At 43.3% G+C, this 26,930-nt stretch overlaps 1 protein-coding gene across 9 annotated transcripts in view; it reads right to left on the reverse strand.

Moving 5' to 3' along the window:
* The window catches only part of LOC309584648 (creatine kinase S-type, mitochondrial), a 166,162-nt gene that overhangs the window by 101,037 nt on the left and 38,195 nt on the right, over positions 1–26,930 (reverse strand). For 8 of the 9 annotated variants that reach the window (XR_014227253.1, XR_014227254.1, XM_082300802.1 and 5 more), the window contains exons 3-7: positions 21,157–21,355; positions 19,682–19,777; positions 17,471–17,692; positions 14,542–14,627; positions 9,543–9,666 (exon numbers count right to left, since the gene is read on the reverse strand). Coding sequence is in view for 7 of the 9 variants with exons in the window: in XM_082300802.1 (XP_082156928.1) it covers positions 9,543–9,666; positions 14,542–14,627; positions 17,471–17,692; positions 19,682–19,777; positions 21,157–21,355 (727 nt within the window). In the remaining 2 variants the exon portion in view is untranslated. The remainder of the gene's footprint in view (positions 1–9,542; positions 9,667–14,541; positions 14,628–17,470; positions 17,693–19,681; positions 19,778–21,156; positions 21,356–26,930) is intronic. The other variant, XM_082300805.1, reaches the window with a different exon arrangement.

The raw sequence follows: 26,930 nt of genomic DNA on the forward strand, positions 1-26,930 counted from the left end.
GTTTGATTGGGCCGAGAAGGAAATAAGATCTGACCATGTTTTCTGGCCCAGATATGGCTCTTTTGAAGTTTGGATCTGTCAGGCTTTACAAGTATTTGTAAATTCAAAAGAACCCTTTCACACAGAAGGCAAGTATGCTTCATGCTGGGTGGGAAACATAGAGCCTAAGGGGATAAGAATTTTTAAGTTGTCAGAGGCCCAAGAAAAGGAGTAAAGGGAAAACAAGAAAGAGAAGGGCTGGGACCCCCTAGAAGCACTGCCCCCTCCATTCCCGCCTGCCCCACCCCAAGCCCAGGCTCCTGTTGCGCTACTCGCAGCTGCACCGCCGGTCCTGGGGCCTGAGGTCCCGCCTGTCCTGGCTCTTATGGCACCACCCGCAGCTCCACCACCTGTCCCAGCGGCGGCGGCTCCGCCGGTAGCCCCGGTGTTCCCGCCGCCCCCTTCAGCCCCTGCGGGTCCTGTGGGAGCCCAGCCCGCCGCTTTTGGGGTTGCCCCCACCCCTACCCCGGTTCCGGCCCCAGTCCCGATGTCCGCGGCCGTTCCACCAGCCCCTGCCGCCGCTGCCTTGTCTGCCACGGCTCCATTGAACCCGGCTTCAGCCCCGCGGGCCGTGATGGGTCAACCAGCAGCTCAGAGTCCGGCCGCCGTGGCTGCTGTGGACCGCGTGCAGAGAGTCCACGCCAGACTCTGGTATCCGCCGGAAGAACTTGTCCCCTTGGCGGTTCCGGTGGCAGTCCCCGCCTATGCCCCCCCACTCCTGGAGGAATCAGCCTCGGAGAGGACTCCTACCCCTTACCCACCCTCCCTCGCCTGCACCGTTCCCCTGGCAACGACCGCTTCTGCTGTTCCTCTTAAGGAGGAAGTAAAACGCCAAAGTACGGGGAGCTCAGTTACAGAACAGCCCTCTCCCGACACCCCCCCAAGACAGGAAAGAAGTATCATAAGAGAAAAAGGACACAAGAACTGGGATGGGGAGGTCCGTTTGCTCCCTTTAAGAGAAGTTCCAATGGGGGCTGGTGGAACAGGATTTGTAAATGTCCCCCTCACTTCTTCAGAGGTCAGAAATTTTAAAAAGGAGATTAAAGGATTATTAGAAGATCCCATGGGAAGAGCTGAACAATTAGATCAATTTTTAGGCCCAAACATTTTTACTTGGGAAGAGATGCAAGCAATAATGAAAATATTATTTTCTCAAGAGGAACGAGAAATGATTAGAGTTGCAGGTATGAGAATTTAGGAAAGAGAGAGCCAACAGGGACTGCCAGGAGACCAGAAGATGCCATTGACACCTCCTGCCTGGAATCACAATGAAGAGGTTGGGCGAAGGAATATGAATGATTACCGTAATTTAATAATCAAAGGAATAAAAGAGGCAGCACCTCGGGGGCAGAATTTAAAAAAGGCTTTTGAAGGGCAACAGGGAAAGGAAGAGTCTCCAACTGAGTGGTTAGAGAGACTTAGGAGAAATATGAAACAATTTTCTAGGATAGATCCCAAAACAGTAGCTGGGCAGGCTTTATTAAGAGTCAATTTTTTCACTCATGCTTGGCCAGATATTAGGAAGAAACTAGAAAAATTGGAAGACTGGCACTAAAGATCATTAAATGATTTATTAAAAGAGTCTCAGAAAGTTTATGTCAGGAGAGATGAAGAAAAAAAACAAAGTAGAAGCCAAAATTATGGTATCCACTATGAGAGAAAGTAACTTTCAAAGGAATCTGAGGTCTCCGAATACCACTCCTAGGAATTCGGGCTTTAGAAAAGGGGAAAAAGGGAAAAACAGGAACTCAGTACAAACAAAAACTCAGGAGCATTCTAGAACTGCTTGCTATTACTGTGGAGAAGAAGGGCATTTTAGAAGAGAATGCCCTCATTTAAAGAAGGATATGAAAATCTTCCAAGAAATGAACCCAGATGAGGAATAGGGATGTCACCGGCTCTATTTTCTGGGGGACAAATACCATCTAGAGCCTGTGATAACTTTAAAAGTCGGTCCCCAGGAGGAGGAGTTAGAATTTGTGGTTGATACAGGGGCTGAAAGAACCTGCCTAGTGAATACTCCAAAAGGTTGTAGTATAAGTAAAGATACTGTAAAGGTAACAGGGGCAAAAGGAGAAAGTTTTACAGTTCCTGTCATAAAAGACGTGGTAATCGAAGGGGAAACTAGAATTTGGATGGGGGATGTTTTATTAGTCCCTGGGGCAGGTAGCAATTTATTAGGGAGGGATTTACAGGTAGAGTTGGGAATAGCAGTTATACCAAAAGAAAGGAAAATGACGGCTAGAATTTTAAAACTTGGTCAAGAAGATGAAAAAAAAATTAACAAGGAGGTGTGGGCTGGAGAAGGGAATAGAGGAGGACTGGACATTGACCCCATAAAGGGTCATGATTGAGAAAGAAGAATGTTCCATACGTGTACGTCAGTACCCTATATCCTTAGAAGGACGAGAAGGCTTAAAACCAGTAATAGAGGGACTAATAAAGGATGGGACATTAGAACCTTGTATGTCTCCTCATAACACCCCTATTCTACCAGTAAAAAAGCCTGATGGGACTTATAGATTAGTGCAAGACTTACGGGAAGTTAATAAGAGGACTCGGGCTCGTTATCCTGTGGTACCCAATCCCTATACTCTCCTGAGTAAAGTCCCACCCCAGCACCAGTGGTTTAGTGTAGTGAATTTAAAGGATGCTTTCTGGACCTGCCCACTGGCTGAAGAAAGCCGAGATATTTTCGCCTTTGAATGGGAGGATCCAAATACCGGAAGAAGGCAGCAACTGAGATGGACAAGATTACAACACGGATTTACAGAATCGCCAAACCTATTTGGACAAGCTTTAGAAATAATATTACAAACTTTCCCTACTCCACCAGGAATACAAATCATCCAATATGTGGATGATCTCTTATTATCTGGGGAAGATGAAAGTGAAGTCAGAAAAGCAACAATAAAACTTCTGAATTTTCTTGGAGAAAAGGAGTGAAGAGTATCAAAAGGGAAACTGCAATTTGTAGAATCAGAAATAAAATATCTTGGTCACTTAATAAGCAAGGGGAGTCAAAAATTAAACCTCGAGAGAATCTAAGGCATTCTATCCCTTCCCCCTCCCTCTTCAAAGAGAGAAATTAGAAAGCTACTTGGATTATTGGGATATTGTAGACTATGGATCGAAGGATATACACAAGCTGTAAAATTTCTGTATGGAAAATTGACAGAAGGAGATGATATAAAATGGACCAAAGAGGATAATGAGAAATTAGAGGAATTGAAATTAAAACTTGCCTCAGTACCAGCTTTAAGCTTACCCTCATTAGAAAAACCCTTTCATCTGTATGTGAATGTGGAAAGTGGAGTAGCTCATGGAGTTCTGGTCCAGGAGTGGGGAGGAGTGAAGAGACCAATAGCTTACTTGTCAAAGATGTTAGATGCAGTAAGCCATGGCTGGCCAATATGTATTCAAGCTATAGCAGCTACTGCAATCTTGGTAGAAGAAAGTCATAAACTTACTTTTGGGAGCAAGCTGATAGTGTACACACCTCATGCAGTTCGAAATGTGCTAAACCAGAAAGCCAAAAAATGGTTAACAGACTCTAGGATGCTAAAATATGAAGCAATTCTGATAGATAGTGATGATTTGACATTAGAAGTGAGTAAGAACCTAAATCCAGCTCAATTCTTATATGGAGAGCCAAAAGATAACCTGACACATAACTGCTTAGAAATTATCCAATACCAAACCAAAGTTTGAGCAGATCTTGAGTAACAAGCCCTTTCAGAAGGAGGAATATATGTAGACGGTTCTTCCAGATGTGTACAAGGAAAAAGAATGTCAGGGTATGCTTTAGTTGATGGGGGCACTATGCAAACCATTGAAAAAGGAAAATTACCCTCAAACTGGTCAGCTCAGACTTGTGAATTATATGCCCTAAAAAGGGCACTGGAACATTTAGCACACAAGAAGGGAATTATATATACTGATTCAAGGTACGCTTTTGGAGTAGTACATACCTTTGGGAAAATCTGGGAAGAAAGGGGATTACTTAATTCAAAGGGAAAGGGGTTGATACATGAAGGACTTATTTTAGAGGTTTTAGAGGCATTAAAATTACCTGAAGAGATAGCTGTAGTACATATAAAAGGACACCAAAAAGGAATGACCTCAGAAATAAGAAGAAATAATTTGGCAGATCAAGAAGCTAAGGATGCTGCAGAAAATGGGATAAAAAGGGTTATGCTAATTTTGACCTCAAAGAATGAAAAATTGGAGACTCCAAAATTCAGTGAAACAGAGGAAAAATAATTAAGATAGGGGGAAAGCCAGACCAAATGTGGAAAATTGAGACTTCCGGACAGAAGGCAGTTACTTAATAAATCACTCACCAGAAAAATATTAGAAAACAGGCATCAAAAAACTCATTGGGGCACTAAGGTTTTGTGTGATCACTTTCTAAGGAATTATGGGTGCATTGGAATTTATGGGTTGGCTAAACAAATAACTGAAAGATGTATGGTTTGCCAAAAAGTAAATAAAAAGGTGATGAGAAAAACAACTCCAGGAGGTTGTGAGTTAGCTCTCCGACCATTTCAAAGTATCCAAGTGGACTTTACTGAACTCCCCCAAGTGCAGAGGTGGAAATTCTTGTTAGTAATAACAGACCATCTTACCCATTGGGTGGAAGCTGTTCCCACTGTCAGAGCCACAGCCAATGTAGGATGTAAAACCCTCTTAGAACAAATTATTCCTAGGTATAGAATGATTAATAGGATAGACTCAGATAGAGGGACACACTTTACGTCAAAAGTTCTGCAGCAACTAACTCAAGCCTTGGGAATAAAATGGGAACTACATACCCCATGGCACCCACAGAGTTCAGGACGGGTAGAGAGGATGAACCAAACTTTAAAGAGAACCTTAACTAAATTAATAATTGAAACTCAAATGTCATGGGTAAAATGCCTACCTCTGGCTTTATTGAGGGTTCGGACACAACCCAGGTCAGACCTGGGAGTGTCACCTTACGACATGATGTTTGAGTTACCCCTTCTGACCACCCAACATGAAACTGCTACCTATGAATTAGGGGAAATGAGTGTTAAAGAATATGTCAACACAATTGTAAGGACCCTTGAAGATTTGCGGTTAAAAGGGATAATCCCTCAAACCACACCTTTAGACTTTAAAATCCATAATATCCATCCAGGGGAGTGGGTACTAGTAAAAATGTGGAAAGAGCAATCTTTAGCTCCACAATGGGAAGGTCCTTTTCAGGTGCTACTGACGACTGAGACAGCAATCCGGACCAAGGAGCGAGGGTGGATCCATGCCAGCAGAATCAAAGGACCTATGGAAGAACCTAAAGAGTGGACTATAACATCTAAGCCTGGTGATACCAAGTTAACTCTTAAGAGGGACCTGGGGGGTAATGTGCTGGGAAAACCCAAATGATTCATGAGATACACCAAGAATCACACCTGATTGGGAAATAAGGCCAAGCTTATATCAGTGGTTTCAAGTGTTGCCTGGACAAGTCCTGAGACACCTCCGATACGCCCCTTGGAGAGGAATACTTCCACTCCAAACAGGAGGATCAGGACTATTTCGGTCTGAGGGTTCTCATATTCTGGCCTTAGCCTGTGATTTATTTAAAAAGGAGGAGGGATTGCCACTTCCAACAGTGCCATACCATATACCCTGTCTGATCCACCCCAATACTGGACATGCTAGCTGGGTTAAATGTAAATGTCTAGACTATAAAAAATTATTGGTATTGTAGTTCACAAAAACGGCACTCTCATTGCATGAAGTGTTGAACGCCAAATCTATTCCCCATCCAGGTAGAGCAAAGAACAGCTGAAATAGTAACCTTGCTTTGTGGATGGGAATTACTAGTGCCTGTTGAATGGGTGATACCTGAGGAATGGTGGGAAGTTACAATTAAGAAGTGTCAAAAGCAATTTGCCTGGAAATTAGCAAAGAGGAAGTGACGAGGAAATAGAGGGCAAGACCGAACTGACCACTGTACTTGCCACCAAGTGGCAAGTGGTGGATTTGTTTCATGTATATTGTTGAGAGTAAAGTCTCAGGCTTAGTAAAAGAACAACTGGTAAATAAGAAGGCAAAGCCAGCACAACAATCTAACTCTATATCGACCCCAATTCAAGACATGTATGTGAAACTCAAACAACAATTAGAAAATGAAAAGGAAATCTCAAAATTTGGGAAAAATCTGTTTGTGGAATTAGGGGAAAGGATAGGTAAAGAGCTTAACGTAACCAACTGTTGGGTCTGTGGAGGGCCTCTGATGACAGAGGAATAGACATGGAAAGGCAGTAGCTTAAGCCCAATAGAACTCCTTAAGTGGAATCAGACAAAGATAAGGGGAGAAAACAGACCAGAAGGGTGGGTACTGAGTTCAACAGTGATAGGAGAGGAGTGTCTCTGGCGTACCGGGAACAATTTCCTCAGAGAAGTAGGAAATACTCCCTGTAAGAGATATAAAGTCAGTAATGGAACTTTTACATGGTGGGTCCCCGAGAAACCAGCTCTGTATTGGACTCAGGAAAAAACAAGGGAAAATAATTGTAAGTACAATAATAAGGTCAAACTCTTTCAATGCAATGATACATACAAAAATCCTTATATTGGGATCCCAGACATTTTGGGAAAATATAAATCAACAAAAAGTTGACTACTGGAGGGCACCAGATGGCCTATTTTGGATATGTGGAAAAAGAGCATATGCAAAGCTCCCCTCTCAGTGGAAAGGGAGTTGTACCCTGGGAATCATACACCCAGGATTCTTTCTTTTACCCGAGCCAGACGGAGATGAACTAGGAATACCAGTGTATGAGGATCTGAAAAGGAATAAAAGAGAATTGATTGGAGTATCTCAAAAATGGAGAGATGAGGAATGGCCTGCTGAGCGCATAATTGAAACGTATGGGCCAGCCACCTGGGCACAAGATGGGAGTTGGGGGTATTGAACCCCAATTTACATGCTGAATTGGATTATAAGACTCCAAGCAGTTGTAGAAATAATAACGAACCAAACTGGTCAAGCATTGGAATTACTAGCTAGCCAACAAAGCCAAACGAGCTATGGTGTGTGGGGTATGCCCAGCCCCTGCCCTGGAGGGACCTCTGCTGAGATAAGAGATTTCGCAATCACCCAGCAGGACTCCCTGGAAAGGCAACCACTTTGGTCACGGCGAGAAAAGACAGACCCACAATCCTTTGGGAGACACTATGCAGATTTCTTCGTAACCCATTGGCCTGTAACCATCCCAGATCCTCTGTAATCCATTGGTCCTTTACTGATCCCCTGTATCCCTATAAAAGCAAGCCCTATGGGCCCCTGTGGCTCGGAGAGGGTTCTCGTCCCTGGCTCTCCTCTGTGCGGAACCAGCCACACGAGCCTTCTCGTCTCTCTCTCTCTGGTCTGGCTTGGCCTGGAGGCTGCCCTGCAGAGCTGAGCTGGAATCACGAGCTGATAATCACTAAAGAGCTGACAGTCTCTGCAAGGGCCCTCCTGCCACCAGCTGAGGGAAGACACTGGGCCTCGGGAAGGCGATTCCTTTCGGGACCATCTCCCCGGACCGGTCACCTCTTCCTGGGTCAGAGCTGCTGACACCCCATCCCAGCTGTAATAATGGTGTATCAGAATAGGTTGGCTTTAGACTATCTATTGGCTGAAGAAGGAGGTGTTTGTGGAAAATTTAATACATCAGATTGTTGTTTGAAGATAGATGACCATGGGGATGCCGTTCTAGATATAGCCAAAAATATCAGAAAAATAGCCCATGTACCGGTCCAAAAGTGGGAATCTGCACTAAAACTTATCTGGTGGGATAATGTATTGGGAATAGAATGGTGGAAGAAGCTAGGTTTCTTCCTTTTATGTGCCACCACAGGCTTGATATTTCTCCCTTGCCTGATCCCCTGTTTCATTCGATTAATATCTACCGTGGTCCAAGGCATGCAAATAGTACCAGTGCCTTTGAAACCAAAATTGGCTACATCTGGAATGGCACAAAAGATCATGGTGTTAAAGAAGCAAAATGATATCAAAGACCCCTTTGAAGAAGCAAGATTGATTTGTGAAAAAAATGAGCAAATAATAAAGGCTAGAAAACAAGGTATACTGCTCAAGCCAAATGATCTGTAAAATAAGGAAAAAGGAGGTATTGTTATGAATGTATTGTGATGTTGGCTTTTCGCATGTTACATAATTGTTATGAATGTATTGTGATTTTTTTTTTCATGTACCTTAATGTTAGAAAAACTTTACCTAGGTTCTGTAATGTAATACATGATATAGAATGTCTATTGTTTATGTAGTCAATTTAGAAAAGATAGGCAGAGAAAGTCTTCACATTCCTGGAGTATCTTATCAGAGAAGAAGGAAAACCAGAAACCAGAGAGAGAAGAATTTATGGAGGGAGCAGAGACGGAATGGAGCCAAGGAAGAAGATAAGGCTGATGGGATGATACACAGAAACTCCAAAGAATTTATGAATCGTGCATGATGGTGATGAATATGCAATAAGAGATGTACTTTTAAAGACGATCTTTTGGATGTAGAGGTGTGCCTTTGGATCTCTGCCAAAGCACCCGGCCGTAATACCCTTTTTGCTGTTGTCTCCTAATTGTCCCTTTTATTAAACTTTTCTTAAAATTTTACAAAGAGAAAAAAAAAAAAAAAGAGGCAAAAAGCGGCGAGGCTCCCCGGCCCCGGGACTGCGTGGGGCCGCACCGGCCCCGGGCAGTGTCGGCAGCAGGAGCGGTGCCTGCGCCTGGGGGGAGCAATTAATCGCATGGCCCTAGGAAACCCTCGCTGAGCTTTCTGGCTGCAGCAGCCTGCTAGACAGAGTCCAGCGGTTACAACACTGTCTATTCCCAGGAGAAGTGTGGGAAGAGAGGTTGCCATTGAAGACTGAGGAAAAAAATTGTTGAGTACCTCAGCCGTCTCCTCATCCATTGTTACCAGTTCACCAGCGTTGTTTATCAGGAGGGGTACACTTTCTTTGACTTTCCTTTTCTGGTTAACATACATGTAGAAGCCATTATAGTCCCCTGCGTTCCTTACTTTGCCATGTGGTATTTGTTTGGGTTTTCTTCAGGTGAAGGCCTGTGCCGGTGGCTTTGAAGCAATATGGGAGTGTACAATTGTATAAGCTATACAGCAGTTGGGGATTTCCTGAGACAGGGGAGCCTAGAAATCCAGAGAAGCTAGAGTGAAAGCTGCTTTGCCAAAGTGAAAGGAATAAAGCAATTGTTCCAAGGTAAAAGAAAAAACATTTCTTTAGCCATTCAGTGCTGAAGATTGTAATATAAAAGCTAAAATGACATTTTACCCATTTTTCCTACAACTCAGCTAACAATTTGTTTCCTTCTTTAACTGCTATTAATGTGGGTTGCTATTTGAACTGTTGTTACTTTATTTTGTTGCTTCTGGAGATGTCAGTTCAGTGTTAATCATGCTAAGTAATGCTGACAACAGCCCAACAATAAACAAACAGGCATAATAAATTCATTCTTACCTCTTTTAAACCGTGGCAAAATCTTTCAAACACCCGTTTCATGTTGCCACCCTTTTCCATGGAGATCACCCTGGTGTGGTCTTCTTCATTAATCCAGACAAGAAATGTCTTGTCATTGTTATGCCTGGTTGAGAGAAAAATGAGCAGTTTTAAAGCACAAGATAGGCCCTGAAAAATAACTCAGTATCCTTAGTTTCATTACAGTCTTTCAGGACTGTGAAGAGGTTAAGCACTGCAAAATAACATTGCTCTGCACAGTTAAGGACACAGTTAAGCTACTTTCACATCTTGATCCCCCATGCCAATGGAATTATGCAGGTTTCTCAAGTCACAGTGAGAAGAGCAGTTTTCTCTGATCACATCATGCTGCCCTGAAGCCGAGCTATGAGGAACATGTCTTCAAACATTAACACAGTTGGGATGTACAGCTGCTGAGGGAACAGGTAAAGGGAGAAGCCAAATTCTGCATCTTCAGTCACTGGGGATGGTTTTTACTGTTCTTAGAAAATTGTGCAGTTAGAAAAAAACTGACTGGGGGCACAGCCATATGACCTTACTTAATTGTATTGTCTTCTAAATCAAATGCCAGTGCCCTTCATATCACTTTATAACACTGAATTGCCACATCAGTCAAATTATATGTCTGAGGAAAACAGCTACATGTTGCTTCTGGACACTGCATTAAAGATGCTGGCTTGTCAATTAAGATAATGCTTACAGAGAATTTATCTACTCTTGTTCCAGACAGATCAGTCATGACTAGGTTTATAAAGTGCTAGGTCAAACCTGAGGTCACTTTTCTTTGCTTTTCTCCATTTTTTCTGTCTTTTGCAACAATCTTTCTACAGAATGTAGAAAGTGATTGATAAGATTTGTACATACAAACAGTAGAATATGACCAAGTTTGAAACACGTGAAATTTGCAACTTCACTGAGAGCCTAACTTGCAGCCTGCCTCTTACTGCAACTCACTTTTCACACTTTGACAATGCCAAACTTTATAGGTGCAAGCATCCTGTGGCCTGACATTATAGTTACAGAGAGGTCCAGTTATTTCATTTTCAGTCATGTACAAATATTCAGGGTAGGATTGTCCAGAGATAGATTTGGCCTGACTCAGCTTCTCCTTTAAATAAATGAATCTTCCCATTGAATTAAGGAATGCTGAGTGATACCACAACGAGGAAAAAATCTGTTCTATGGCAATACTGCATCATGTTCAGAAGCATATCCAGTATTATTCTGATAAGTTAAACCTGCTTTGTCAGGGAGCATGCACTGTAAAACCTGACAAAAGCCTATGGAAGTAATTTCATGGTGATTCACAGACTCTTTCTAAAATCAAACTTTTATCTTGAAATAGAAAAAACAGATATAAAAAAACCCATAGAAGGACCCATGCTTATGGTGCTACATTGTGTTGCTGATATTAATGATTGTTTATGTAGAACCATAGAATAATGGAATTATTTAGGTTGGAAAAGACACTTTAGATCATCAAGTCCAATGATTAACCTAACACTGCCAAGTCCACCACTAAACCATGTCCCTAAGTGCCACATCTACATGTCTTTTAAATACCTCCAGGGATGTTGACTCCATCACTTCCCTGGGCAGTCTGTTCCAATGCTTCACAACCCTTTTGGTGAAGAAATTTCTCCTAATATCGAATCTAAACCTCCCCTGGTGCAACTTGAGGCCATTTCTTCTTATCCTATTGCTTTTTACCCAGGAGAAGAGGCTGACCCCCACCTGGCTACAACCTCCTTTCAGGTAGTTGTAGAGAGTGAGAAGGTCTCCCCTCAGTGTCCTTTTCTCCAGACTGAACAAGTCTGGTTCCCTCAGCCACTTCTTATCTGACTTGTGCTCTAGACCCTTCATCAGCTTTGTTGCTCTTCTCTGGACACGCTCCAGCACCTCAATGTCTTTCTTGTAGTAAGGGGCCCAAAACTGAACACAGTATTTGAGGTGTGGCCCCACCAGTGCTGAGTACAGGGGGACAATCACTTCCCTCGCCCTGCTGGCCGCACTATTTCTGATACAAGCCAGGATGCCATTGGCCTTCTTGGCCACCTGGGCACACTTCTGGCTCATATGCAGATGGCTACTGACCAACACACCCTGGTCCTTTTCTACTGAGAAGCTTTCTAGACACTCTTCCCCAAGCCTGTGGTGTTGCATGGGGTTGTTGTGACCCAAGTGCAGGACCTGGCATTTACCCCAGTTGAACTTCATGCAATTGGCATCAGCCCATCTACCTAGTCTGTCCAGATCCCTCTACAGACCCTTCCTGCCCTCAAGCAGATCAACACTCTCGCCTAACTTGATGTCATCTGCAAATATATTGAGGGTTCAGTCGATGCCCTGATCCAAATCATCAATAAAGATATTAAACAGAATTGGACCCGATACTGAGCCCTGAGGAACACCGCTTGTGACTTTTAACTCCATTCACCACAGCTCTTTGGACCCAGCCATCCAGTCAGTTTTTTACCTAGCAGAGAGTACACACATTCAAGCCATGAGCAGCTAGTTTCTCCAGGAGAATGCTGTAACTGTGTCAAAGGCTTTACTGAAGCCCAGTGTACTGGTTTGGCCAAATTTAGAAATATATCCTCTGAGAGAAGGCAGGTCACCACCCTTCCCCCACCAGGTTCGGGAAAAAATAAATTTTCCTCAAAGGAAAGTGAAAGAGATAAAAACTATTTATTTAACAAACACACGGGAAAAGGAAAATAATGCTAAATAATAAAATCTCTCGCTGTGGAGAAAAAACCTGGGAAAGTGTTAGAGTCCTCCCTTTGGTCTCCTCGGAGCTGGGGCTTGGCCCAGGGCCAGGCCCTCTGTGCTCGGTGGAAAGTCTTCCTGATGTGTTCTGATATTGAAGCAGTCCAGCAGAAAAGGGAGAAAATCCAAAATTCTGGGGAAGGGGGAAAAAATTCAACTCTCCGTCTCTCTCCGGAGAAAAAAAAAAGCTGAACAACTGGCCAAAAACTGACCCGGGAGCAGCAAGCCAGGTGCTTCCTCGCTCCCCTGCCACAGCTGGGAAAAAAAAAGTCTCTATTTCTGTGTGACCTTGAACAAGCTGCAAACTGCTTTGAAAAAGTTTTGCTCAGTTTTTCCTTCCCCCTCTCAGGCTCAGTTTAGAGGCATAGAAAGGCACAAGAATTAATTTCTGGGCATAGGGCAGCGATATGGGATACACATCATAAAGTCACCCCAAGACACCCAGCTAAACAACATCTGCAGCCTTTCCCTCATCCACTAAGTGGATCACCTTGTCATAGAAGGAGACCAGGTTAGTCAAGCAGGATCTGCCTTTCCTAAGCCCATGCTGGCTGGGTCTGATCCCCTGGTTGTCCTGTACATGCCATTTGATGGCATTCATGATGATCTGCTCCATAACCTTCCTGTGCACCAAGGTCATGCTGACAGGCCTGTAGTTCCCCAGATCATCCTTCTGGCCCTTCTTGTAGATGGACTTCACATTCGGTAACTTCCAGTCAACTGAGACCTCCTCAGTTAGGCAGGACTGCTGGTAAATGATTGAAAGTGGCTCGGTGAGTGCTTCCTCCAGCTCCTTCAGTACTCTTGGAAGGATCCCTTCAGGCCCCATTGACTTTTGTATGTCTAAGTAGTGTTGCAGGTCACTGACCATTTACCCTTGGATTATGTGGCTTCATTCTGCTCCCTGTCTGTCTTCCAGCTCAAAGGGCTGGGTGCACTGAGAACAATTGATCTTACTATTAAAGACTGAGGTAATGAAGGCATTAAGTACCTCAGCCTTTTCCTCATCCTTTGTCACCATGTTTCCCCCTCCCATCCAATAAAGGATGGAGATTCTCCTTAGCCCTCCTTTTGTTGTTAATGTATTTATAGAACTATTTTTATTGTCTTTTATGGCAGTTGCCATATTAAGTTCTAGCTGTGCTTCCTGGACTCCTTTACCCTCAGGACTGCCTCACAAGGGACTCACTCAACCAGGCCCTTAAACAGGCCAAAGTCTACCTCCCAGAAGTCCAAGGTAGCAGTTCTGGTAACCATATTCCTTACTTCTCCAAGAATTGAAAACTCTTATCATTTCATGATCACTGTGCTCAAAATGGCCTCCAAACACCATATCACCCACAATTCCTTCTCTTTTCGCAAACAGAAAGTCCAGTGAGCATGCCTTCCCTAGTTGGCTCATTCTCCAGCTGTGCCAGGAAGTTTTCTTCTGCACATTCCAGGAACCTTCTAAACTGTTTTCTCTCTGCTGTATTGTATTTCCAGCAGACAAGTAGTAAGTTGAAGTCTCCAAGAGAAAAAGGGCTAGTGAATGTGAGACTACTCCCAGATGCTCATAGAATATTTAATCTGCCTCTTCATCCTGGTTGGATGATGACCACTGGGATATCTGCCTTGTTAGCCTTTTCCTTGGTTCTTGCTTATAAACATGCAACCCTTTCATCACCATTGGCAAGCTCTAAGCAGTCAAAACACTCCTTAACATACAGGGCTACCCCATGGCCTCTCCTTCCTTGCCTATCCCTTCTGAACAGTTTATAGCCATCCATTGCAGCACTCCAGTTCTATGAATCATCCCACCATGTTTTCATGACTGTAATTATATAATAGTTTTTCAGCTGTGCAATGACTTCCAGCTCCTCCTGTTTGCTGCCCATGCTGCAGGCATTGGTGTAGATGCACTTCAGTTGGGGTATCGATCCTTCCACCTTTACTGTGGGACAAGCCCTAATTCCTTTGTGACTGTTATCAAGCTCTTCTGTGGTTTCTAACACTTCAACAATCCTTGCATTATTTGTGTCTTTGCATATAAGAATATAAAGGTCTTAATTTTTTTTCAATTAATCATTTAAAACACTAAAAAAATATTTAAAAACAAACTGAACATGCTGTGAGTACCAGTGCAGAGTGACTGTGGGGTTAGGAGAAGCAAGGAGACTTGTAATACATTTTTTAAAACATGACACAAGCTTCTACGTATCACACAACATACCAGATTCCTCTGGCATCTGGCCAGTCACGTGCCATCCCAGCACATGTTAGCAAAGGGGACACTGGCTTATCAAAGAGAAAATGATCCTGGACACAAAAACGGAGCCAGAAAGAGAAATAAAAACAGAGAAAGAGAAAGATACAAAATAAATTGAAGTTTATTAAGGGAAGCAGTATAACCCTGTCTTATGCATTTAATATTAAGGTAGTCAATACAATTACATTAAATAGCATGGCTTGTGAACCTGATTTTTTCCTGACTTAAAGTATGAGAATAATGTTGATAACACACTGATGTTTTGGTTGTTGCTCAGCAGTGCTTACTCTAATTCAAGGACTTCTCAGTTTCCCATGGTCTGCCAATGAGGAGGTGTACAAAAAGCTAGGAGGGAGCATGACCTGGACAGCTGACCTGAACTGGCCAAAGGGATATTCCATACCATAGAATATCATGCTCATTATATAAACTGAGGGGAGTTGGAGCAGCTGAGGAGTGGCTGCATGGTACTTAGTTGCCAGCTGGGGTTAAACCATGACAGACTTTTCTTGGGTTGAGATCATGGAAGATCAGAAAAGACCATGTTAAAACAAGTTTGTTATAAGCATTCATTGTGTTGGTTTAGTAGTTGCTGGTCAAAATGTTGATTCATTTGCTCTCAGAGCTGTTGTGCTTGTTCTCAGTTTTTTTTACATAATGCCTTACTTGCTGTATGTGTTCCCTGTGGATATTTATTGTCGTTGGGACCTGGGCTCAGATTATGATTGTAGTGGACTTTGTAGTATTGGCTTATGATGTAGTAGACTTGCTGGTGGTGAAACTAAGGTGGTCTATGCACTCAGCATTGCCACCACCTCTGTACTTTGGGAGCTATTGAAGTACTAAGGCCTGAACAACAGGCCTTGAGTCAAAGTTGACCTCTAGATGAACCTTCCAACCAAATGTTATATGTATCCACTCATTTAAAAAGTATTATTAGCAATATGGTATATGCATCCATTCATTGGCAAAACATGTATTTACCTTTCCATATTTACAAACCAGACAAGGCCACATCTGGCCTTGTCTGGGGGTGTAGAAACAAAGACAACTCCCTTGGTTCCTCCTTGAGGCCTGGCCAGGCTTTGGGAGAAACCCAACAGGAGAATAAAACCAGATGTTTCCATACTAGAAGTAATAGTAGCTTGTTTATTCAACAATATAAAAGCTGGGCTACTCTCACAGTGAAGTTGGAAGCCTCTTTGCCTGTAGGTGGGTGCACCTGTAGGAATTCCCAGTTGCCAGGAGTGGTTCTCCAGTCCTTCACTGTGGCAGTGGCTTCCCCCAGCTGTTGTGTGGATCTGGATGAAGTGGTAAAGTATTGGGGAAACTGGTGTGTGGTTACAATATTGCTGCTAGCAAGAATATTCTTGCTTCTTTCTAAGCCCGTGGGATACTTTTCTCTCTCACGGAAGATATTGCAGAAGTTCTGTAAACTATGAACACCTGCGACCTGGTAGAACTCCAAATATTACTGTATCCTGCAGCCGTAGGGAGAAGATCCAACAGGCAGGAATTGTGCAGCAAGATTGATTTATTTAATTATTTTACAAACTCTTTTATAGACTTTTTTCTTCATAGTCTAATTGGACAAAGGCTCAGCCACCCCCTGGGTGGATTGGCTAGAAATCCTAAACATCCATTGTCAAAATATTTTTCTACTGTACCATAAACATAGTTCTACAAGGTTGCAGGTGTTCATAGTTTACAGAACTTCTGCAATATCTTCCGTGAGAGAGAAAAGTATCCCACGGACTTAGAAAGAAGCAAGAAAATTCTTGCTAGCAGCAATATTGTATCCACACTGGTGATGTATCTTTCTTAATCACTATAGGCATTATTTTGTAGTAATGATTAGATGCATTGCTTTGCTTCTCCTTTGTAATTCTTTGCAGTTTTGTATTATAGTAAATTACACTATTCCTTAAGTTGGTGTCTGTCTTTGGTATTGACCCTGCCCACCGTCAAAACAGCTATCTACTGGGAACTATTAATAATTACATCTTTTTCTCTCCCAGAGAGCCAACCTATGGGGGAGATTCCTTCCTTCCTTCCTTCCTTCCTTCCTTCCTTCCTTCCTTCCTTCCTTCCTTCCTTCCTTCCTTCCTTCCTTCCTTCCTTCCTTCCTTCCTTCCTTCCTTCCTTCCTTCCTTCCTTCCTTCCTTCCTTCCTTCCTTCCTTCCTTCCTTCCTTCCTTCCTTCCTTCCTTCCTTCCTTCCTTCCTTCCTCTGCTGATTACAGTAACATTTGAGAACTTTAAAGATTTTGAATATCCTTTGTATACCCTTGAAACCAACCTGATCCCTGTGCTAGGAGCCAGCAAGTTGCTGAATATGGTTCAGGTCTTTCTTAAGGTTAAACAGCTGTTTAAGAACATCACCCAGACATCTGTCTCAAGGATGGATAGTTATGAATGGCAGGGTGTGTGGGATAGTATGGGCAAGTACCTAGGATAGTGACCACCTCCAACATTTTGGAACCCCTGAACATGTGCAGAATCCTGAAAAACTAGTAAAATATTAGGAAGAAGTATGCTGTCACCCTGGCAATTCCAGAGAGACACAAATCACTGCAACCTGTTGGGGCCTGGCAGAGCACTGTTCTACACTACTTGGTACCCTCAGGGGGAAGAGAAGGTCTCTGGATCTGATGACAAAACGACAGGCACTGAGGCTACTCCAACCCCAATGATAAACATTGTGGTTACTTGAACCCCGGTGACAGGTCCTGCACTTACTCCAACCCCTGTGACAGACACTGCCACTGAACCAGAGAACCAGCCTGTGCTGGTATCAGTCACCCCTATACACAAGAAGAAATAGACATGAGACATCTCATTTAGTAAAGGAGGACACATGCAAAAGCCAGACATGTAACATGGAGTTATACTTACATCAATAAGCTGCTGCTGATCCTTCTCAGACATATTTGTCAAGCTATAGTACTTTCCAGAAAGGTCTCCTTTCAGCCCAGCTAGAGCAGTGACTACAACATTTTCCACTTCTCTTCTCTCTGCCCTGGTACAAGCTGGAGGAAGGCTGAGACCCCGGATGCTACGACCAGTACGTACTCGTGATGAGAGGACATATCGCTCATCAAATTGACCATGAGTGATCTGAAGGAAAAATGTTTTTTAATTTACATACAGTCACCCATTTTGTACACCACCATTTAAAAATCCTATTATAAAAAACAGGTCATCTTTCTGCCCAGGAATCATGACCTCTTCTAGATATCACAGAACATTAGGAGCCCCTCAGTGTTTCAAATACTAAGGGTGTTTTTAGGAACTCCAAAGTTCTTTTGCTGACTGAATGTGGCAAAGTAACCAGCTGATCCTTCTTAGCTCCAGCATGGAGTATGAAAAGATCTGAATGGCTTTTGGAAATATGGATATGAACATAGAAAGAAGGCCAGGTATGGAAGTTCTTTTGAAAGAAGAAAGTCCAAGATGATACTAATCAATGCCATTATTGAACTATGAAGGAAATACTAAGAAATGGCTAAGACTAGATTCTGTGTGTGCAGGAAAAGGGGAATGCTTTCACTCTGATCCTTAAATACATGGTTAACTTTACCTCATGAACAGGCTCATAGTGCCATTAGGCAAAGGCCCAAATGTTTTGTACCAGCTGGGATCAATCCCTCTGTTAAGAACAAGGTAGGAATGCAACTAGCTTGCTGTTAGGGCCATGAGAGCACCAAGGATCTCTGAAAACCTTTCACCCTCTCTCCACTGGGTTTTATCCAGCTCTGATATTGCACACTTGTGTATCCATGGATCCAACAACTTTGAAAATAGCTGTCTGAAAAAGATTTCTGAGAAGTTTCATCTGCAGTCTTTACACCTTGGTTTGAGCTGCATTTAATTTAATTCAGTCCTTATCTGAGCTACTTTATAAGTATGCCTGTGCCTGGCCTTGTACCTTGTTTATCCTGACCCTGCCTCACTGACCTGACCTCAGACTTGCCTTCTTGTGGAGGGCTGGGAGCCCTTGGCACAAGAGCCCTCTGCACTCCCTTGGAGGAGAGAGGCCTGATGGCAAGACAACCTTCCCCAGAGATAAGCAGCTTTCCTCTGGGTCATGGCGAGAAAGTGAACCACCCCCAGCATGCCTTGTTTCTATATGGCAATAGCCTGTACCTAGTTGGCTAGTTGGTTTCTACCCCACCCCCTGCCTTTCCCATAAAAAGCCCCCTGTTTCTGCCCCTCAGTAGGGAGTTCTTGTCCCTGGCCTTCCCTTCACAGAGGCTGCTGGACAATAAAGGCTACCTCTGTGGAACTGCTATACGAGGCTCCTGTCTCTCAATCCCCAAGTTCGCTTTGGGTGACTTCACAAAGGGCTGAATCGCAAGAGCTGAAATCACTTGTAGCTGAGAAATCACTACACTCGCTGAAATCACTTCCTGCCCAGGGAAGCCGGCCACCGGTCCTGGAAAAGTTGTTCCTTGCAGGACACTCTTTCTAGGAAGGTCGTGGCACACTGGGTTGTCCACCCTCGGCTCTCCTGAATAGCAACACCTTGTCGCTATGGGCTTTTCTGTCAATCACTGGCCTGTTGGCTGAACCTGGTTACTGTAACTAGACCTGTTCATCTGTTCTCTACTTGCTTGGGTACTGTGGAAATGTGCCCTTGGTGGGCCCGCTGTTTCTCCTGTCTTGCTATCACTCTTGGCTCCTGGCTTGCTCCTTTTGCCCAGTCTTGTACCTCTGACACTTCTGCATAATGTCAGGGTGTAATTGAATAAAGTAGTCAGGTGAAAGTGGTTCAGTAAAGAGAGGAAATTAGAAGAAAAGAATAAGGAAGAGAAAGAAAGGCCATGTAGATTCTAGCTTGTCAGATGCTGAAAACCCCAGCAAATCTAAGCTGTAAACTAACAGGCTTGCAATAAGAAAGGGCAGAACCAGAGCTCACTTCATTTAGACATACTCCCTGTGGGATGTGACATTTCAGTAATTTGTGGCATTCCAGCTTCTTTAGCCAGTTTCCTCAATTTCTTTGGAGTTTGATCAGGAGGAAAAAAAGTACTATTACATACAATATCATCATTGTAAGCAGCAGCATTGAATCTTTATTTCCTCATTATTTTATTTAAATCCTACCTTGGATGCATCCAGGTCTGTGTGATGCTTCATTGTGCATGGATCATAGCCATTATGTCTCACTTTAATGACAGGGTCAAAAATTTCAGCAAATACCTATGGAGTCAAGAGAATCTACAAAAAGTCTTCACTATTATAGAAACACTTTAATGCACTAACTTCAGTCACAAGGGAAATTCCTTGGTAATGGCTTCTGGATGATAGCCATGGATGTTAGCAAGTGCTAACAGGGGTAAATATAAAGGGAAGAGTCATATGTGGGTTGTATCTTTGAAAATTTGTCTGAAAAATTACCTCTCAAAATCTATTTTCAATAGGTCTATTGTTTATGTAGCAGATGGTAACTGCCAGTAGTTTGCCATGAGTTTTGCAATTGCTCTTTCTCCTGTACATCTTAGAAGCAGAACATGGAATTTCAACCTCTATCTCCTAACAATAAATTGGGAGATTATTGGTGGCAGATTTCAGTCATTTTGACCTAAACAGTGCTCTATAGTGGTTGCTCATCTTCACAACAAAAATTGCACTTTATTTACAAGCTTATTCTAGTTACCACAGATAGGTACTATATGTGGTGGCAACCAGATTAAATTTCAGGATTTATTAGCAACTAAAATACATGTTCAGTCCCCAGGCAGCTTGTGCCCTGTTCTTAGGTTGTATGAGAATCTGTCTTCACTGCCATTGATTACTGGTGCTAGTTAGAACCATTTAGCACAGGTATGTCAACACTGATCACAATCACACCTTCATTCTGTTGTGCAGCAATAACTCTAGAAGAGCTTTTCAAGGCAGTCACCATGTCTAAATAAGTAAAACAAATCACAGAAGCTAGTAGTCCCAGAATACCAGATGTCTTCTTCCATGTTGAGCAGCCTAGCATTTGGGATACTCTTAAGAGATTATATAATAATATACTATTGTATGGTAGACTGAAGGAAGCTAACAACAGAGGTCAATAAAAATAAGGATTTTCTTCTTTTTTATATACTAATACTGTCTTTGGCTTTTGTCATGGTCCACTAGTTATGGCTTAAAGATTCCCAGCACTTCACAGAAGCTATTTTCTTTTCAGTTCTGCCTCAGTTGTTTTACAGTGTAATTTCCATATTACCTTTATTTTGATGTCTCTAGTCGTTTTTCCATAAACTACGTTTAGTATTAGGAAAGAGAGCAGCTGTTGGAGGCAAATAGAGGATTGCTCCCAAGCAACCATATTTTATTGACTTTGACTGCAGTAGAGAGGGCTCCTTTAGCAATGCCTCATATTCACTGCATTTCCTAATGTAGAATAGTATTCAAATTCTCATAAAGAGTAGGGAAAATGTACATGATCTTCCCCATATATATTCCCTGGGACACAATTTTTCTTAGGAGTCCATATTCTACTAAGAATCTGTGTTCATATAATGAGCTCTTGTGAACTATACCATACAAATTGAAAAAAATATGATAGCATTGTGAAAATACTTTACCTCATAGGATTCTTCATCACCTGCAACCATGCCCACAGTTTTAATGAAAGGATGGCCAGGATTGTCAACCCCGGTTTGGATACACTGGTCTAGGGTGTAGCCATTGGGAGTCATCTTGTCCCTTAGCCTGGCATAAATTGCTGGTGTGAGGCATTCAGCCATGCAGTTGTTATGTTTGCGGAGATCAGGATAGTCTGCACTGAAGAGAAAAAAGCATCATAAGCACTTAATACGATATCTTTAAACAGTAATCCTTGCTAGTTTAAGAAACTGCTTAAGCGATCAGGAAACATGGAATACACAGCATAGCTGAAAAATATAATTAGTTCTTGGTTTATACATATATTCAGTTTACGTGGCAAGATTTTTTAGTGGAGGGGCTGCAGGAATGGCTTCTATGAGAAGAAATCAGGGGCTGCCTCCATGCTCAGAGACAGTTTCAGTGGGCTCCAAAATGGACCCCACCACTGGCCAAGGCTGTGCCAATCAGTGAAGCTGGTGGCGCTTCTGTGAGAACATATTTAAGAAAGGATAAAAGATACTGCATAGCAGGTGTGAGAGAGAAAAGAAAGAAAAATTCTGAGAAAAACAACCCTGCAGACATCAAGGTCAGTAAAGAAGGAGGGAGAGGAGGTGATTCAGGTGCCGGATCAGAGATTCCCCTGCAGCCTGTGGTGAAGACCATGGTGAGGCAGGCTGAACCCCTTCAGCCCATGAAGGATCCCATGGCAGAGGAGAATGATGTGCCCTGAAGGAAGCTGCAGCCCATGATGAGCCAATGATGGAGCAGGCTCCTGGCAGGAAATGTGGCCCATGGAGAGTAGACCATGCAGGAGCAGGTTTTCTGGCGGGAACTGTGGTCTGTGGAGGACCCATGCAGTTTGTTCTTGGGAAGGATTCACACTGAAGTTCATTGTTGTGGTTTGACACTGGCCAAATACCAGGCAGCCACGAAAGTCGCTTACTCGCCCTCCCCTGCCACAGTTGGACAGAAGAGAGAAAAAAAATTAAATGAAGGGTTCATGAGTTGCGATAAGGACCGGGAGAAAACACTCCAAGGTCAAAACAGGCTCGGCTTAGAGGTACAAAGTGAATTTATAACTAACAAAATCGGAGCAGGATAATGAGAAGTAAAAGAAACCCTTAAAAACACCTTTTCTTCCCCCAACCCCTCTTTCCTTCCTATCAACAGTGCAAAGAGACAGGGTGTGAGGGTTTTGGTCAGTTCATCACCTGAGGTTTTCTTCTGCTGCTCAGGGAGAGGAGTCCTTCCCCTGCTATGCCATGGGGTCCCTCCCATGGGAGACAGTTCTCCGTTAACTCCTCCAACATGGGTCTACTCTCACGCGCAGCAGTCCTACCACACCTGCTGCAACATGAGTCCCTCCCATGGGCAAACAGTCCTCCCAAAACTGCTGTGGCGTGGGTCACTCTTCCACGGGGTGCAGTCCTCCAAGGACAGGCTGCTCCAGCTTGGAAGTTGAGGAAAGGGCAGTCAGTAACTAACTCATGTAAGCACAAGTTAACTATTGGGAGACAGCAAATGTTAGTTCAGACAGCAGATGTTAATTACAAAACCTAAGAAGCCGAATTCACCCTAATCTTGTCAAGATAGAGGGGACAAGGATCATCTCAGAGACTGCTGAATCATTCCTCAAAGGACTACGCATGCCCAGGGAGAAAGGTGAAAAGTGCACTGTGAGGATGACTACTGCTCTTCATCAGAAAGACCCCCGAGGAAGAAGAGGAGCCTTCCTCAGTGCGACCACCAGGACACACACTGCATGCGTGGCCCGTATGCTAATGATATTAATGACTTCCAATAAATAATTTGTATAACCACACCTGTCCCAAGGAATGTGATGAATATTCATAATTTAACCCTTAATACTGTGTTGTAGGGAGCACTGGTGTGTGTGTTTGGAGAAGTGATAAATAAAATAAAATAAAATAAAACAAATACCCACTTCTCTGACTCTGTCTCTGAAGTGTCTCCTGGCCCGGTTTCGGTGTGATTCAATCTGGCACCCCAGATGGGACCCTCTCTGCCCAGCTGCCGGATCCAGGGGTAAGCAGACCTCCCAGTCACGACCCTGAATTTTCAGGGGGAGCTCAGCTTTCCTTTGGCTCACAGCAGGGGCAAACAAGGTCCATCTGCACCAAATTAAGGTATTTGCTATTCCTTTTAAACACAGAAATACCTGCAGGTCCAGGGTTCGAGTCCCTGAGGGTGGGTTGAAAGTCCCAAGGAAGACTGGGTCTCCCAAAATTAGTCCTGGGCAAGAGGAAAAGTACTTTTAAAGGGGTTGGACCCCCAGGGATTGGACCCCACTGTGAAAGGTACCTTTAAGGGGTTGGATCCCACTGTCATGTGCTATTGTACTGCTATTTTTGTTTGTTTTGTCTGTTGCTATTCTGCTGCTGTGTGAGTGAGAGTGCATGAGACGTGCTGTCAAAGTACGAAGCGAGTGAGAAGCTCTAGCTGCGGTTCCGTACCCCGGCGAAGGGCCCGGCCAGAGAAAAGCGAAGCGTTTGGCAAAGAGTGAATGAGTATAAATCATATAAACCGTTGGTTTGGAATTCAACCTTACTGTCCAAAGGGGGGGTGGATTTTAGAAGAGAAGGATTTTAGCTATTGAATTGAAAACATCCAGACCCCCAATGCCTTTCTAATATAGCTCCATCTGATTTCCCTTTTGAAATCCTGTGTTTAGTGTGTGAAAACAGTTGTGAAGCTTGTATTTGTGTGCATGTATTAATTGTGAGAGGAAGTGGTATTGTACTTCTACTAGATGGAGTGGGTGGTATCCAAGCTGCCAGAGGAGAGAGCTTGGTATCAAAGAGCAGGAATAAAGAACTTGGCCAAAAAAAATGAAGGTGTAGATAATGTTAGAGTGAGGGGAGAGTGACAAAGAATAGTAGAAATTTTAGAGGAACTGGTTAGAAAAGTACAGCAAGTGTATGTAAGAAGAGATGAGGAAAAGGCAAAAGCAATGGCAAAGGTGATGGCAAAGGTTGTAAGAATTGTGGACATTGTGGTTAATAGGTTTGAGTGTTTAGTTCCCTTTTCTGCTTGGTGTTATGTGCAGAGCTGTAAGGCTCCTGTTATGTAGTTGTAGTGGTTTGGTCCAAAATACTCATTACTGTTTATCTGCTGTGAGATAAGAATTAGGAGAAATGCAAAGCAGGCACCAACCTTGAAAGAATATAAAGAAGTTTATTAACAGACCTAAAAGAGGAAAAAAAAATTATACCACACCTTCAGAACTCTTCTCCTCCCCCCACCTTCCTCCCTTCTCCCACTGACAATGTAAAAAGACAACCCTTAAGATGTTCAGTCTGTTTACCACTTCCATAATAACTTTGTTCAGTCCATTTAGAAAGAGAAGTCTCTTCTTGCTCGTGCTATGAAAACATTACCACAACAAGACAGCCACCCACTTCCAAATATTGTTCAGTCCATTTAGGAAGAGGTCTCTCTGCTCGCATGCGAGTCCCTTCCCCCAACTTGCAGCTTTTCCCACAACTGCTTTCAAGGGTCCACTCTTGAAGTTTTTGGGGTAGAATTTTAAGGTTGAGCCGTTCAGAAAAAGAAGTTCTCTTCACCCATCTCTGGGAGCATTTCATCTCTAAGAACAGAGGCCCTTCTCCTTCCCTGGGAGCAAAGGGTCCTCCTCATCTTCATCTTTAGGACTATCTCTGGGAGCATCTCTAGGAACTGAGGTTTCTCCTTTCCCATTTGGAGCAAAAGTCCTCATCGCTTCCATCTCTCCCTGTCCAAACTTCTCATGAAATTACAGCTGCATCAGCATCTGCCTATCTCAGCGCAGGTGCTTTTGTTTACGAGTTGAACACTCCACCCCCCATATCTTCATGAAATTACAATGGGATACTCTGATATATCATGGCTTCACAACAGAATTTCAGCTTTAAGCATCTCCTCTTTCTCTTCCCTCAGGTGTTCAGCTCTTTACAGCAATAAAAGGGTTAATCTCACCTAGGCCTTGCAGCTAGAATGTGTTTTATCACTGTTGGTTACCTGACCTCTGCTGGACAGCGGTGCCGCTTTGCTGAAATCTTGGCTGCAGTGGGGGTTGGGGAAGGGGGGGGGGGCGGTTCCGAGCCGCTCTGGCTGCCCACAGCCCTGCTGGAGGGGTCATCCTGGAGCCGTGGCCCGGCCCGGCCTGGCCCGAGCAGGGGCCGGGCCCACTGGCCCCCGCTCGGGCCCCGCAGCCACCTGTCCCAGCATCGGAAACGAGAGAGAGCTTGGGGGGCGGGGGGGGGGGGGGGGGGGAGTTTGTCTATTCTTAAGTGTGAATCACAGAGGCGGTCACAACTTTAAGTGGCCTAAAGAATTGTCCATATTCAAACTGGCCAGCTGATAGGTTCTGTCAGGTCCCAGAGGAAGCTGTAAGCATCCCTTAGCAAGGACATCCCTTCTGGGACTATGCTTGCTAACCTATGACAGTAGTGCTTATGCAGAGCTGAAAGGCTCCTGTTTGGAGGGGACCCATGCCCCTGTGCCTTTTGTGTTTTGTTATGAAAAGCCAAAATTGGCAGGATTCAGTCCTTAGGTGAATCCGGAGCTCCTATCTTGTGGAGAACCCCCCCACCAGTCTGTGGTTTATTGTGGAGAACTAGAATTGACAGATTCTAATCCTAAAGCCAATTCCGCAGCTGCTGCCTTGTGGGGATGTTGTTGTCCCTAGGCAGGCCTAAGTATTTGTCATGCAGCCTCGTCTGTGGGGGCTATAGAGAAGCTTTAGGGAAAATGCCTGTCCTGACTGGCCAGTTAAAAAAAAAAAAAAAAAATTGAGATAAAGAGCAGTTAGTTACTAAAAGATGAATGATTACTAAAAATGTGATTAGTTATTAAAGAAAAAAAAAAAGGGGGGGGGGGGGTTTAGGCAGTAGCATTGCTTGCCACCAAACTCAATCTTGTCCAAAAGGAAAATCACTAGAACATGAAGACCAAACTGATAAGGCAAACAGCTCCAGGGCAAAAAGCAAAAGCCTACTAAAACCCTGAAGAAAAAGCAATTCAAATGCCTGATTCACAGACTGCAACTCTTACAAAACTTTTAAAAGCAGTCTCACTCCCTCTGCTGAACAATCAACTGGAGGAAACCCCACTGAAAACCTGTGGGAAACAACAAAAGTGGTGCAACCAGCACTCCATAGAATAAAAACTAAAACTCCACTTGAATAAGTTAATGCAATTAAACTCTTGTTTCACTCAGACATATTTTTCATATTTTTTTGGGAAGTTTGTTTCTTTTCTCTTTTCTAGGAATGTCAAATGTCCCAACATCAAAGATAAAGAAAGCAGTCTGAGAGCAAGGAAACTGCAAGCAGCAAAATCATACCTAAATGTGATAACCATTGCTTCACTGTCACTTTGTGTTAGCCCCAAAAAAAAAAAAAAGTTTTACTTCTTTTTTAATAATCAGTCTAGTGGGCCAAATTTTCACTTTTCTTTTATAGGAATCTACGAATACATGAGATAGAGATGTGTGAAAACCAATGAAATTTAAAGTGTCACCATAATTGCTCGCATTGTCGGTTAATGTTTGTAATTTGTTTGTGTTTTCATTGCAACTGACTTGGTGAAAGATCAAATAGTAGTTAAAGCATTCTACATATTCTTGAGTTTAATTTCTGTCTAACTTGTTTTGTCTTTTTACTGAAAAATGGTCTGGTTAAGGTCTTATGAATGTATAATTTGTCTCAACCAATTTTATCCTGAGAGTTGGTATAAGAATTGATACATATTT

Source organism: Coloeus monedula (assembly GCF_965178545.1).
Source record: "Coloeus monedula genome assembly, chromosome: W".
Lineage (NCBI taxonomy): Eukaryota > Metazoa > Chordata > Aves > Passeriformes > Corvidae > Coloeus > Coloeus monedula.